General features: G+C 43.4%; 1 protein-coding gene across 1 annotated transcript; it reads left to right on the top strand.

The window, feature by feature from the left end:
• The first annotated feature begins 4,185 nt into the window (after positions 1-4,185).
• Positions 4,186-14,744, top strand: LOC138365035 (selection and upkeep of intraepithelial T-cells protein 6-like). Its single transcript, XM_069325136.1, has 3 exons — positions 4,186-4,229; positions 13,251-14,228; positions 14,510-14,744. The coding sequence occupies exons 1-3, from the start codon at positions 4,186-4,188 to the stop codon at positions 14,742-14,744; spliced, it is 1,257 nt and encodes a 418-aa protein (XP_069181237.1).

Here is a 14,744-nt window from a genome sequence, read left to right as displayed (position 1 = left end):
GGAGATTCCCAGATAAGGTATTTCGATAGAACGTTTTGTGCTAGAGATAGGGGGAACAGGTTAAGGGTTTGCTATCCCGGAGCTGGCATTGGTGATATTATAAACAACATGAATGATATTATGGCTGGAAATGGGAACAATCCCATTATTTGCATTAGCGTGGGAGGAAATGATGTTGGTCGAGTTAGGAGTGAGGAACTGATTCAGAGGTATAAAACAGCCATAGAATTAGTTAGGAGCAAGGGAGGAATCCCGATCATATGTGGCATTCTTCCAAGAAAGGGAGTGGGGAAATGAATGGATATCGAGGGCACTTGGTGTCAATTGCCGGCTGCAAAGATATTGCAATATCTTTCATAGACAACTGGGAACACTTCTATGGAAGAAATGAAATGTATGCTCGTGATGGGGTGCATCTATCGAGAGCTGGGGTTGTTGCTGTTGCGAACTCGTTGGAAGAAGTGGTTAGAGGTGTTTGTTTGGGTTTAAACTGTTAGTAGATAGAGGTATGGGAATTGATTTGGAGGAAGCAGGTAATAAAAGTATGTGTTTGTGGGAGAAAGGAATTGGCAAAATGATCAGGGGAAGAGAAGGGCCTCAAAATAACAATTCACTTAGGGTATATTACACTTACAGTAGAAGTCTAAGAAATAAAATTAACGAATTAAATGCTCTTGTCTGCACAGAAAAAATAGATATTATTGCACTTACCGAAACGTGGATGAATGTAGAAAATAGAGAACTATTAGCTGAATATCAAATAAATGGATTTAAACTATTTCACGCAGATAGATATATTAGACGAGGAGGTGGAGTAGCCATATATGTTAGGGACTATTTGAAATGTAGTCTCAAAGAGGGAATCAAAACTGAGCCACATACAGAAACTAGTTGGATAGAATTAAACGAAAAAGCTAATAATATTATAATAGGAGTTATATATAGGCCACCAATGTTAGACAGAATGGAAGCAAAGCACATATGGGATGAAATATCTAGAGCATCTAGATCTAACAGTATTTATGTCATGGGTGACTTTAATTTTAGCAGAATAAACTGGTTGAACAAAACAGGGAATAGTGAAGCAGAAGATTTTCTACAATTAATTGACGATTGCTTTCTTACGCAACACATTAAGGAACCAACACGGGAAAATAATATTTTAGATTTAGTGTTAACTAACAGGAAAACACAAATTAATGACATCGAAATAGGGAGTGAGCTAGGGAACAGTGATCACAAAGAAATCAGATTTAGCATAGAATGAAATAGACCAGTGTTACGGCCCTCTCGGGACGCAACGGGGTTCTTACTTTGATGTTGTTAGAGGAAGGGTATCCGGCCCCAAGCCAGTAGTGGCTTTCAAGGAATGAGATCCGTGATGCAAGAAACTTAAAGGGGGAAGGGAAAGAAAGTTAAGAACTTAAGACTATAATTATTACCATCACCAAATAAATAATATAAAAGAGTGCATAGGGGGAGGGGTATTAACACTGAACGGGGGAAATACACAAACGTCTTCTCCTGAAGACTCTGGATCCAAATTCTTGGTGCTGAGTCCTCGGTGCTTTCGTGGTCTCTTGACGAATCCTTCGACCAAGCTGAGTCTACCCCAAACACAGGCCAGCCAAAACACGGGTCCACTGGGGGCACCACCGTGGAGGCCGTCAACCACAAGCCCAGCAGGTCTGCTGGCAGGTTCCGGATCAGCGACGCTGGTCAGGCCACTCCACGAGCGATACTAGGGTAGCGCCCTAATCAGGAGCCTCGTGTGATACCACAAATCACTCTCATGTCCTCAATACCCCAGTGGATAATCGTCTCCAGCAGTCGGTCCCGGGTAAGACAATCCTTCTACTGCCACTCCACTGGCAGGGTAACACCACAGTGTTCTTCCGGGAGGCGACTCACAGCTGCTACAGCAAAGCACAAGGTATGGGGACGGCTGCCTTGGGTAGACTGACTCAACTTCCATCACAGCAGTCCCAGGTCGACTCTGTAAGCAGACACGTCATCAATAACTGGGACACACTAAGGCACCTCACTTACAGGCTCAGACACAAACGCCCACCTATCCACTCCATAGATGGCGCTGGTGTCTGAGCACCACCTCACCAGAGGTCAGCAGCGGCTGTGTTGAGCGCTGAACCGGACTGGAAACTGGCCCTCGAGGCCAGTACACGTCGTCCTCACCAAGTGTCGTCGTCCGTTTGGAGGGGGTTTCGGGAGCTGACCCACAGATGGCGCGGTCGTCACTGCTCCGGGCTCGGACGCTGGATCCGGGTTCGTAACACCTCCCCACCAAAAAGAATTTGGTTTGGGGGTTCTATAAAAAGAAACACAAACCAAATTAGTACGGCGACACAACTCCAAATGGACTTACTTATACTGAAAACTGGAACAGGGAGGCTGTCTCGTCCACAGAACTGTACTACTGGGGAACTCTCCCACAAAGGAAACTTGCAGATGTACGGCAATGACCTGCCTGATGTACTTCTCCACACCTCCACCGAGATGTTAATCCGGAGCATAATCTCACATCTCTCGAGTAAGGATCGGTGTAGACACGATCTGGGGCGACTCGACACTTCCCTGTGTCGTGGCATCGATGATGGCTGGTTACAAACGGCATTTCTGGTACCGTTCCGGTAGTCCTTCAGGGATACGGGAATCTGGAATACAGGGGTCTGATAATTCAGAGTGACAGCGACAGTGGGCAAATCAGTACTTACAGCATATTCCTCCACTAGATCCACACCTAGTTTCAACAGGGCTGCTTGCACACCGAAGATGGCATTCGCTCTGCCACCGTCAGGTCGACCAACGTTCTGCATAACGCTGCGTTGAGGCTCAACAATCACACGGGGGGTGTCAACCTGCCGGAAACAGTCACTCGTATTATCATTTCTCGTACCTGGTGTATCAACCATCACTTTCCAGGTCCCTCCTTTGCCTGCAACACTTGCAGTGCAAATCTCCAATCCCTGGGAACTCTTCACGATGTTCACGGGAGCCATCATCTGTCGGGTCGTCCACTGGTCCTTACTGAGAACACACACGAGAATCAAAAATACCGCTAAGAAACATTTGGTTACCTGAGGGATAAGCTTCCTGAGCCTGTCATGTCCATAGCAGGCCATATCCACTAGCCTGGTTTGGACCAAAGAGGGCACTAGACCTTTCGAACACACCTCACATACCTCTGACGTCTGGGGAATCTCTGGCCGGTTCAATGAACGCTGTACTTTGCCATACCGCAAGTACACATCCGCCTTCGCTCCAGACTCGTTGGCATCCGTGGGTGCCTGCACACAAGGCCTCTCTTCTTGCTCAGGTACTTCTGCCATCGTAACCTCATGTTTCTTGTCGAGAGAAAAATCAGGAGACACTGCTAGAACGTTCTCAATCTGTAGGTGAGAGGAAGGATTAAACATACTCAAATCCGGGTCTGTCTTTACCTGGACATTACCACTGCCTGTCGTTACCTCTGACCTTGCTGTTCCGGCCGACTCGTCCACGACCTTGGGAAGATTGTTGCTCCAACCTGTCACCAAGTCGTTGGCTAGTACCACGTCAATCCCAGCCACAGGGAGGGTATCGACTACTGCCAACGCACATGTGCCGCTGAAATAAGGCGAGTCGAGATGTACTGGCACTAAGGGGACGATGTACTGCGTCCTTGGAAACCCAACCAGGACAACCTGTTGTCTCCCGTCCACACTTACTCCCTCGGGTAACGAGCTTCTCACGATCAGGGACTGGGCTGCTCCACTATCTCTGAGCACTACTACAGATCTACCAGTATGATCACTCGTTACATACCCGCTTGAAGTGTGAGGGGCGAACAAACTTGATCCCTCCTGCGTCGTCGTCGACTGGCTTCCTGCTGGTGGTATTACACAGCTCATCATCATCACCTCCCTACGTGCGCTGCCACCTCTTCTACCTCGGCACATAGCAGCTACATGCCCTTTCTGCCCACAGGTCCAGCACACCACATTCCTCCTTGGACTCCGGCGTTTCGGACTGCTAGGACTTGTTCTTCGAGGGCTACTTGGGGGCGTCTTCTTAGCGCTTCGTGGGACGGGGGTCTCCTCTTCATCATGAGGTTTGTCAAATCGGCGTTGGTAATGCCTTGGGACGTACTTAGCAGACGGCCTATGAGTCAGGATATACTCTTCAGCCATGGTGGCTGCCGCACTCAAGGTTTCTACCTGCTGCTCTTCCAAGTACGTCTTTAGGTCTCCAGACAAACAATCCTTGAAGTCCTCTAGCAGTATCAGCTGCTCGAGGTCTTCCTTGGTCTCCACCTTCCGAGAGGCACACCATTCCTGAAAAAGTCGCTCCTTGATGGTGGCGAATTCGGTGAAAGTGTGCTCTGAGGTCTTTTTCAGGTTTCGGAACTTCTGCCTGTATGCCTCAGGTACCAATTGGTACGCCATGAGCACAACCTTCTTCACCTTGTCATAATCGCCGGAGTCGTCAAGGGATAACGTGGAGTAGGCGATTTGGGCCTTCCCAGTCAAGACTGACTGTATCATGATGGCCCAATTCTCCCTTGGCCACTCCAAAGAGGCAGCGACTTTCTCGAAGGCTGCAAAGAACTTTGAAACTTCCCTCTCGTTGAATTTGGGGACCATTTTGAATGTTTTTTACCGGATCGAAACTACTGGTGTCCGTTGTTTGCCTCCGACCACCGCCTAATCGCAAAACTTCTAGTTCATGTTGTCTCTCTCTTTCCTCTCTGTCTCGTCGTTCTTGCCTGTCTCATTCTTCTCTTTCTCTTTCTCGTTCTCTCTCTCGTTTCTCTTCTCTTTCTCGTTCTTCTCTTTCTCTTTCTCGTTTCTCTTCTCTTTCTCGTTCTTCTCGCTCTCGTTTCTCTTCTCTTTCTCGTTCTTCTCTTTCTCGTTCTTCTCTCTCTCGTTTCTCTTCTCTTTCTCGTTCTTCTCTTTCTCGTTCTTCTCGCTCTCGTTTCTCTTCTCTTTCTCTTTCTGCTTATCCTTTCTTCTAATTCTAAACGTCTCATCTCTAATTCTTTATCTTGTCTCTCTCGTTCCATTTCTAATTTCTTCCATTCTATCTCACGATTTATCTCTAGGGCACGCATTTTGACTGTAAGAAAGCTAATATTAAGCTCACCTGCATCACTGTCAACGTCACTGCCCTTATCTTCCTTTTCCGTGGAAGCTATTTCCTCACCTTCCTTTGTACTAGGAGTCTCGCCTTCCTGTTTCTCTTCTGCCTTCAAGTGCCGGTGAACCTTGGACAAGATCTCCACACGGGAATCACTGGCACGGATCTTGATCTCCAGGTAGGCGCTCACTAGTACAAGTTCTGGTTTGCTCAGATATTTTAATCTGGCAAGACAGTCCTCTCTGTTCAGAAAACCCTGAACATCGTCCAGATCATCGATGGTAGCTTTTTCTGCCATTGTCACAGATGGAACACTCAACTAGCACTTAACACACCGCTTTCACGTTAGCACTTCACGCACCGAGCACTGTTCTACTTCAATATTGCACTTTATCGCACCTGGCACTTCACTTGCCAATATTGCACGTAATTACTTCGGGCACCGCACTACCCAATATTGCACTGAATCACAGCGAACACTTCGTTCTACAATATTGCACTTAATCACGACGAGCACCGCACAGGACGTATAACGTCCCAATTTTCACACACAGGGGGAATTATATACAGGGATTACGCCACTTCACCACCCCTGTCAAACATACTTAAAAAGGGGACGGATCCCGCTAGGGATGCCAATTATGTTACGGCCCTCTCGGGACGCAACGGGGTTCTTACTCTGATGTTGTTAGATGAAGGGTATCCGGCCCCAAGCCAGTAGTGGCTTTCAAGGAATGAGATCCGTGACGCAAGAAACTTAAAGGGGGAAGGGAAAGAAAGTTAAGAACTTAAGACTATAATTATTACCATCACCAAATAAATAATATAAAAGAGTGCATAGGGGGAGGGGTATTAACACTGTACGGGGGAAATACACAAATGTCTTCTCCTGTAGACTCTGGATCCAAATTCTTGGTGCTGAGTCCTCGGTGCTTTCGTGGTCTCTTGACGAATTCTTCGACCAAGCTGAGTCTACCCCAAACACAGGCCAGCCAAAACACGGGTCCACTGGGGGCACCGCCGTGGAGGCCGTCAACCACAAATCCAGCAGGTCTGCTGGCAGGTTCCGGATCAGCGACGCTGGTCAGGCCACTCCACGAGCGATACTAGGGTAGCGCCCTAGTCAGGAGCCTCGTGTGATACCACAAATCACTCTCCTGTCCTCAATACCCCAGTGGATAATCGTCTCCAGCAGTCGGTCCCGGGTAAGACAATCCTTCTACTGCCACTCCACTGGCAGGGTAACACCACAGTGTTCTTCCGGGAGGCGACTCACAGCTGCTACAGCAAAGCACAAGGTATGGGGACGGCTGCCTTGGGTATACTGACTCAACTTCCATCACAGCAGTCCCAGGTCGACTCTGTAAGCAGACACGTCATCAATAACTGGGACACACTAAGGCACCTCACTTACAGGCTCAGACACAAACGCCCACCTATCCGCTCCATAGATGGCGCTGGTGTCTGAGCACCACCTCACCAGAGGTCAGCAGCGGCTGTGTTGAGCGCTGAACCGGACTGGAAACTGGCCCTCGAGGCCAGTACACGTCGTCCTCACCAGGTGTCGTTGGCCGTTTGGAGGGGGTTTCGGGAGCTGACCCACAGATGGCGCGGTCGTCACTGCTCCGGGCTCGGACGCTGGATCCGGGTTCGTAACAGTCTACCCAAGGCAGCCGGCAGGTTGACACCCCCCGCGTGATAGCTGAGCCTCAATGCAGCGTTATGCGGAACGTTGGTCGACCTGACGGTGGCAGAGCGAATGCCATCTTCGATGTACGAACAGCCCCGTTGGAACTAGGTGTGGACCTAGTAGAGTATGCTGTAAGTACTGTTTTACCCGCTGTCGCTGTCACTCTGAATTATCAGACCCCTGTATTCCAGGTTCCTGTCTCCCTGAAGGACCATCGGACCGGTACCAGAAATGCCATCTGTGATCAGCCATCATCGGTGCCACGACACAGGGACGTGTCGAGTCGCCCCTCATCGTGTCTACACCGATTCTTACTCGAGAGAGGTGAGATGATGCCCCTGCTTGACATCGCAGTGGAGACGTGGAAGATTACGCCAGGCAGGACATTGCCTTACATCTGCAAGTTTCCTTTGTGCCGGAATTGTCCAGTAGGACAGTTCTGTGGACGAGACAGCCTCGCCGTTCCAGTTTATAAAGCATGTGAGTCCATTTGGAGTGGTGTCGCCGTACTAATTTGGTTTGTGTTTCTATTTATAGAACCCCAAACCAAATTCTTTTTGGTGGGGAGGTGTTATGAACCCGGATCCAGCGTCCGAGCACGGAGCAGTGACGAACGCGCCATCTGTGGGTCAGCTCCCGAAACCCCCTCCAAACGGACGACGACACCTGGTGAGGACGACGTGTACTGGCCACAAGGGCCAGTTTCCAGTCCTGTGCAGCTCACAACACCGCCGCTGCTGACCTCTGGTGAGGTGGTGCTCAGACTACAACGCCATCTATGAAGTGGATATGAATAGACCAGTAGGAGAAAATTCTGTTAAAGTGCCAGATTTTCGAAAAGCTGATTTTATTAGCCTAAGAATTTTTTTGGGTCAAATTGATTGGAAAGTCTTGGGTATGGGGTGTGGGCCGGTCTTGGAGCGAGACACGAACCCAGCGATAGGTGACTTAAATGGGGATTTCGATGTGGATTCAATATATAACTTATTTAAGAATATTCTAAACAAAGCACAGTAACGTAGTATACCATACAAATTGAATAGATCGAATACTAATGACCCAAAGTGGATAACAAAGAATTTGAAGAACCTTATAGGTAAAAAGAGAGCTTGGTACAAAAGGATTACAAATGGGGAGGTCACTTTAGAACAGGAATTCGTACAACTGGTTAGAAATGTTAAAAAAGAGATAAGGAAAGCAAAAAGAAACTATGAAGTTCGCATAGCAGGGCAAGCAAAGACAAATTCTAAAGGTTTTTTTCAGTTATATCGTACTAAGACTAGGGAAAGGATAGGTCCATTAAAAACTGAGACAGGTCAAATAACAGATAGTTATGAAGAGATGAGTAGTATTTTTAATAAATATTTTGTATCTGTATTTACTAAAGAGGAACTTAACAATATGCCTTCAGCCGAACAAGTCTATGTGGGTGGGGACGAGGACAGGTTGACAAGTTTAGCAGTTACCAGGGAGGATGTTCTTAAACAAATAGTAAAACTCAAACCAAACAAATCCCCAGGGCCGGATGAAGTGTTTGCCAGGGTGCTTAAAGAATGCAAAGAGGAGCTTTGTGACCCACTGTCAACCATGTTTAATAAATCAATAGAGTCAGACAGAGTGCCAGAGTTTTGGAAAGTTGCTAATGTGATACCAGTTTTTAAGAAAGGAGATAGATCACTTGCGTCTAACTATCGACCAATTAGCCTAACGTCTATTGTGGGAAAGTTACTCGAATCTATAATAGCAAATAAAATTCGTCTTCATCTTGAAAAACATAAATTAATAATTGAGTCGCAAAATGGTTTTATAAATGACCGTTCATGTTTAACAAATTTGTTATCTTTTTATTCTAGCATAGTTGAGGCAGTTGATAGTGGTAAGGATTGTGATGTTGTGTACCTTGACTTTAGCAAAGCTTTTGATACAGTGCCACATGAAAGACTGATTAAAAAGATAGTCTCATGGTATTGGTGGTGCTATATTAAGCTGGATTAGGGCATGGCTATACCAAAGGAAACAGAGAGTTAGTATAAATGGAATCAAGTCAGAGTGGGAAAATGTTGTAAGTGGAGTGCCTCAAGGCTCTGTCCAGGGACCACTGTTGTTTATAATATATATAAATGATTTAGATTCAGGTTTGAGTAGCAACATTTGCAAATTTGCCGATGATACGAAAATCGGTAGGGAAATTAATTCGGAGGAGGACTCACTATCACTTCAAGTTGATCTAGATAGGGTTTTGAAATGGTCAAAGGATTGGCAGATGCAGTTTAATGCTGATAAATGTAAAGTTCTGAGGTTATAAAACAAAAAGTTCTGAGGTTATAAAGTTCTGAGGTTATAAAGTTCTGAGGTATAAAACAGCCATAGAGTTAGTTAGGAGCAAGGGAGGAATCCCGATCATATGTGGCATTCTTCCAAGAAAGGGAGTGGGAAATGAATGGATATCGAGGGCACTTGGTGTCAATTGCCGGCTGGAAAGATATTGCAAATCAAATGCAATATCTTTCATAGACAACTGGGAACACTTCTATGGAAGAAATGAAATGTATGCTCGTGATGGGGTGCATCTATCGAGAGCTGGGGTTGTTGCTGTTGCGAACTCGTTAGAAGAAGTGGTTAGAGTTGTTTGTTTGGGTTTAAACTGTTAGTAGATAGAGGTATGGGAATTGATTTGGAGGAAGGAGGTAATAAAAGTATGTGTTTGTGGGAGAAAGGAATTGGCAAAACGACCAGGGAAAGAGAAGGTCCGCAAAATAACAATTCACTTAGGGTATATTACACTAACAGTAGAAGTCTAAGAAATAAAATTAACGAATTAAATGCTCTTGTCTGCACAGAAAAAATAGATATTATTGCACTTACCGAAACGTGGATGAATGTAGAAAATAGAGAACTATTAGCTGAATATCAAATATATGGATTTAAACTATTTCACACAGATAGATATATTAGACGAGGAGGTGGAGTAGCCATATATGTTAGGGACAATTTGAAATGTAGTCTCAAAGAGGGAATCAAAACAGAGCCACACACAGAAACTATTTGGATTGAATTAAACGAAAAAGCTAATAATATTATAATAGGAGTAATATATAGGCCACCAAATTTAGACAGAATGGAAGCAAAGCATCTATGGGATGAAATATCTAGAGCATCTAGATCTAACAGTATTTATGTCATGGGTGACTTTAATTTTAGCGGAATAAACTGGTTGAACAAAACAGGGAATAGTGAAGCAGAAGATTTTCTAGAATTAATTGACGATTGCTTTCTTACGCAACACATTAAGGAACCAACACGGGAAAATAATATTTTAGATTTAGTGTTAACTAACAGGGAAACGCAAATTAATGACATCGAAATAGGGAGTGAGCTAGGGAGCAGTGATCACAAAGAAATCAGATTTAGCATAGAATGGAATAGACCAGTAGGAGAAAATTCTGTTAAAGTGCCAGATTTTCGTAAAGCTGATTTTAATAGCCTAAGAAATTTTTTGGGTCAAATTGATTGGAAAGTCTTGGGTATGGGGTGTGGGCCGGTCTTGGAGCGAGACATGAACCCAGCGATAGGTGACTTAAATGGGGATTTCGATGTGGATTCAATATATAACTTATTTAAGAATATTCTAAACAAAGCACAGGAACGTAGTATACCATACAAATTGAATAGATCGAATACTAATGACCCAAAGTGGATAACAAAGAATTTGAAGAACCTTATAGGTAAAAAGAGAGCTTGGTACAAAAGGATTAAAAATGGGGAGGTCACTTTAGAACAGGAATTCGTACAAGTGGTTAGAAATGTTAAAAAAGAGATAAGGAAAGCAAAAAGAAACTATGAAGTTCGCATAGCAGGGCAAGCAAAGACAAATCCTAAAGGGTTTTTTCAGTTATATCGTACTAAGACTAGGGAAAGGATAGGTCCATTAAAAACTGAGACAGGTCAAATAACAGATAGTGATGAAGAGATGAGTAGTATTTTTAATAAATATTTTGTATCTGTATTTACTAAAGAGGAACTTAACAATATGCCTTCAGCCGAACAAGTCTATGTGGGTGGGGACGAGGACAGGTTGACGAGTTTAACAGTTACCAGGGAGGATGTTCTTAAACAAATAGTAAAACTCAAACCAAACAAATCCCCAGGGCCGGATGAAGTGTTTGCCAGGGTGCTTAAAGAATGCAAAGAGGAGCTTTGTGACCCACTGTCAACCATATTTAATAAATCAATAGAGTCAGGCAGAGTGCCAGAGTTTTGGAAAGTTGCTAATGTGATACCAGTTTTTAAGAAAGGAGATAGATCACTTGCGTCTAACTATCGACCAATTAGCCTAACGTCTATTGTGGGAAAGTTACTCGAATCTATAATAGCAAATAAAATTCGTCTTCATCTTGAAAAACATAAATTAATAATTGAGTCGCAACATGGTTTTATAAATGGCCGTTCATGTTTAACAAATTTGTTATCTTTTTATTCTAGCATTGTTGAGGCAGTTGATAGTGGTAAGGATTGCGATGTTGTATACCTTGACTTTAGCAAAGCTTTTGATACAGTGCCACATGAAAGACTGATTAAAAAGATAGAGTCTCATGGTATTGGGGGTGCTGTATTAAGCTGGATCAGGGCATGGCTATACCAAAGGAAACAGAGAGTTAGTATAAATGGAATCAAGTCAGAGTGGGAAAATGTTGTAAGTGGAGTGCCTCAAGGCTCTGTCCTGGGACCTCTGTTGTTTATAATATATATAAATGATTTAGATTCAGGTTTGAGTAGCAACATTTGCAAATTTGCCGATGATACGAAAATCGGTAGGGAAATTAATTCGGAGGAGGACTCACTATCACTTCAAGTTGATCTAGATAGGGTTTTGAAATGGTCAAAGGATTGGCAGATGCAGTTTAATGCTGATAAATGTAAAGTTCTGAGGTTAGGTAATGATGATAGAGTTACAAGATACGAGCTAGATGGTGTTGTGATTGCGAAGTCGGATTGCGAAAGGGATCTGGGAGTTATGATTAGTAAGAATTTAAAACAAAAGGATCAATGCATAAATGTTCGTAATAAGGCAAATCGGACACTTGGATTTATTAATCGCAGCGTTAGTAACAAGACACCTGGTGTGGTTCTCAAGCTATATCTTGCTCTAGTTAGGCCCCATTTAGATTATGCAGTTCAGTTTTGGTCGCCATATTATAGAATGGATATAAATTCACTTGAACGTGTCCAGCGTAGGATGACTAAGTTAATTCCCCAAATTAGAAATCTTTCATATGAAGAAAGATTAACAAAGCTTAAGTTGCATTCACTGGAAAGGCGAAGAGTTAGGGGTGACATGATAGAGGTTTACAAGTGGATGAATGGACATAACCGGGGGGATATTAATAGGGTATTAAAAGTATCAACACAGGACAGAACACGAAACAATGGGTATAAATTGGATAAGTTTAGATTTAGGAAAGACTTGGGTAAATACTGGTTCAGTAACAGGGTTGTTGATTTGTGGAACCAATTGCCGCGTAACATTGTGGAGGTGGGGTCCCTCGATTGTTTCAAGCACGGGTTGGACAAGTATATGAGTGGGATTGGGTGGTTATAGAATAGGAGCTGCCTCGTATGGGCCAATAGGCCTTCTGCAGTTACCTTTGTTCTTATGTTCTTATGTTCTTATGTTAGGTAATGATGATAGAGTTACAAGATACGAGCTAGATGGTGTTGAGATTGCGAAGTCGGATTGCGAAAGGGATCTGGGAGTTATGATTAGTAAGAATTTAAAACAAAAGGATCAATGCATAAATGTTCGTAATAAGGCAAATCGGACACTTGGATTTATTAATCGCAGCGTTAGTAACAAGACACCTGGTGTGGTTCTCAAGCTATATCTTGCTCTAGTTAGGCCCCATTTAGATTATGCAGTTCAGTTTTGGTCGCCATATTATAGAATGGATATAAATTCACTTGAACGTGTCCAGCGTAGGATGACTAAGTTAATTCCCCAAATTAGAAATCTTTCATATGAAGAAAGATTAACAAAGCTTAAGTTGCATTCACTGGAAAGGCGAAGAGTTAGGGGTGACATGATGGAGGTTTACAAGTGGGTGAATGGACATAACAAAGGGGATATTAATAGGGATTTAAAAGTATCAACACAAGACAGAACACGAAACAATGAGTATAAATTGGATAAGTGTAGATTTAGGAAAGACTTGGGTAAATACTGGTTCAGTAACAGGGTTGTTGATTTGTGGAACCAATTACCGCGTAACGTGCTGGAGGTGGGGTCCCTCGATTGTTTCAAGCGCGGGTTGGACAAGTATATGAGTGGGATTGGGTGGTTATAAATAGGAGCTGCCTCGTATGGGCCAATAGGCCTTCTGCAGTTGCCTTTGTTCTTATGTTCTTATGGTGTAGAGTTTCTATATATTAGTGTAGAGTCCCTTTATGTTAGTGTAGAGTCCCTTTATGTTAGTGTAGAGTCCCGTTATGTTAGTGTAGAGTCCCTTTATGTTAGTGTAGAGTCCCTTTATGTTAGTGTAGAGTCCCTTTATGTTAGTGTAGAGTCCCTTTATGTTAGTGTAGAGTCCCGTTATGTTAGTGTAGAGTCCCGTTATGTTAGTGTAGAGTCCCTTTATGTTAGTGTAGAGTCCCTTTATGTTAGTGTAGAGTCCCTTTATGTTAGTGTAGAGTCCCTTTATGTTAGTGTAGAGTCCCGTTATGTTAGTGTAGAGTCCCTTTATGTTAGTGTAGAGTCCCTTTATGTTAGTGTAGAGTCCCTTTATGTTAGTGTAGTGTCTCTTTATGTTAGTGTAGAGTCCCTTTATGTTAGTGTAGAGTCCCTTTATGTTAGTGTAGAGTCCCTTAACATTAGTGTAGAGTCCCTTTATGATAGTGTAGAGTTTCTCTTTGTTAGTGCACAGTCTCTTTATGTTAGTGTAGAGTCTCTTTATGTTAGTGTACAGTCCCTTTATGTTAGTGTAGAGTCCCTTTATGTTAGTGTAGAGTCCCGTTATGTTAGTGTAGAGTCCCTTAACATTAGTGTAGAGTCCCTTTATGATAGTGTAGAGTGTCTCTTTGTTAGTGCACAGTCTCTTTATGTTAGTGTAGAGTCCCTTTACGATAGTGTAGAGTCCCTTTATGTTAGTGTAGAGTCCTGTTATGTTAGTGTAGAGTCCCTTTACGATAGTGTTGAGTCCCTTTATGTTAGTGTAGAGTCTCTTTATGTTAGTGTAGAGTTCCTTTATGTTAGTGTAGAGTCTCTTTATGTTAGTGTAGATTCCCTTTATGTTAGTGTAGAGTCTCTTTATGTTAGTGTAGAGTTCCTTTATGTTAGTGTAGAGTCTCTTTATGTTAGTGTAGAGTTCCTTTATGTTAGTGTAGAGTACCTTTATGTTAGTGAAGATTACCGGTATGTAGTGCAGGGTACCTTTATGCTGGTGTAGAGTCCCTTTATGTTAGTGTAGATTTTCTTTATATTAGTGTGGAGTCTCTTTATGTTAGTGTAGAGTATCTTTATGTTAGTGTAGAGTCTCTTTATGTTAGTGTAGAGTCTCTTTATGTTAGTGTAGAGTCCCTTTAAGATAGTGTAGAGTATTTTTATGTTTGTGTACAGTCCCTTTATGTTAGTGTAGAGTCTCTTTATGTTTGTGTAGAGTCCCTTTAAGATAGTGTAGAGTCCCTTTATGGTAGTGTAGAGTCCCTATATGGTAGTGTAGAGTCCCTTTATGATAGTGAAGAGTCTCTTTTTGTTAGTGTAGAGTCTCTTTATGTTAGTGTAAAGTCCCTTTACGATAGTGTAGAGTACCTTTATGTCAGTGTAGAGTACCTCTATGTCAGTGTAGAGTTCCTTTATGTCAGTGTAGAGTACCTTTATATCAGTGAAGAGTACCTTTATGCTAGTGTAGAGTCCCTAATAATAGTTTAG

This window comes from Procambarus clarkii, chromosome 15 (genome assembly GCF_040958095.1).
Source record: "Procambarus clarkii isolate CNS0578487 chromosome 15, FALCON_Pclarkii_2.0, whole genome shotgun sequence".
NCBI lineage: Eukaryota > Metazoa > Arthropoda > Malacostraca > Decapoda > Cambaridae > Procambarus > Procambarus clarkii.
This window is presented reverse-complemented; position numbering and strand designations above follow the sequence as displayed.

Bases quoted from the DNA above. Each gene is read 5' to 3' on its own strand.
- LOC138365035 (XM_069325136.1), top strand. From the start codon at position 4,186: ATGGTGGCTGCCGCACTCAAGGTTTCTACCTGCTGCTCTTCCAA. The intron at 4,230-13,250 runs GTACGTCTTTAG...TCTATATATTAG, and splicing joins TCTACCTGCTGCTCTTCCAA to TGTAGAGTCCCTTTATGTTA. The intron at 14,229-14,509 runs GTATGTAGTGCA...CCTTTATGGTAG, and splicing joins TATGTTAGTGAAGATTACCG to TGTAGAGTCCCTATATGGTA.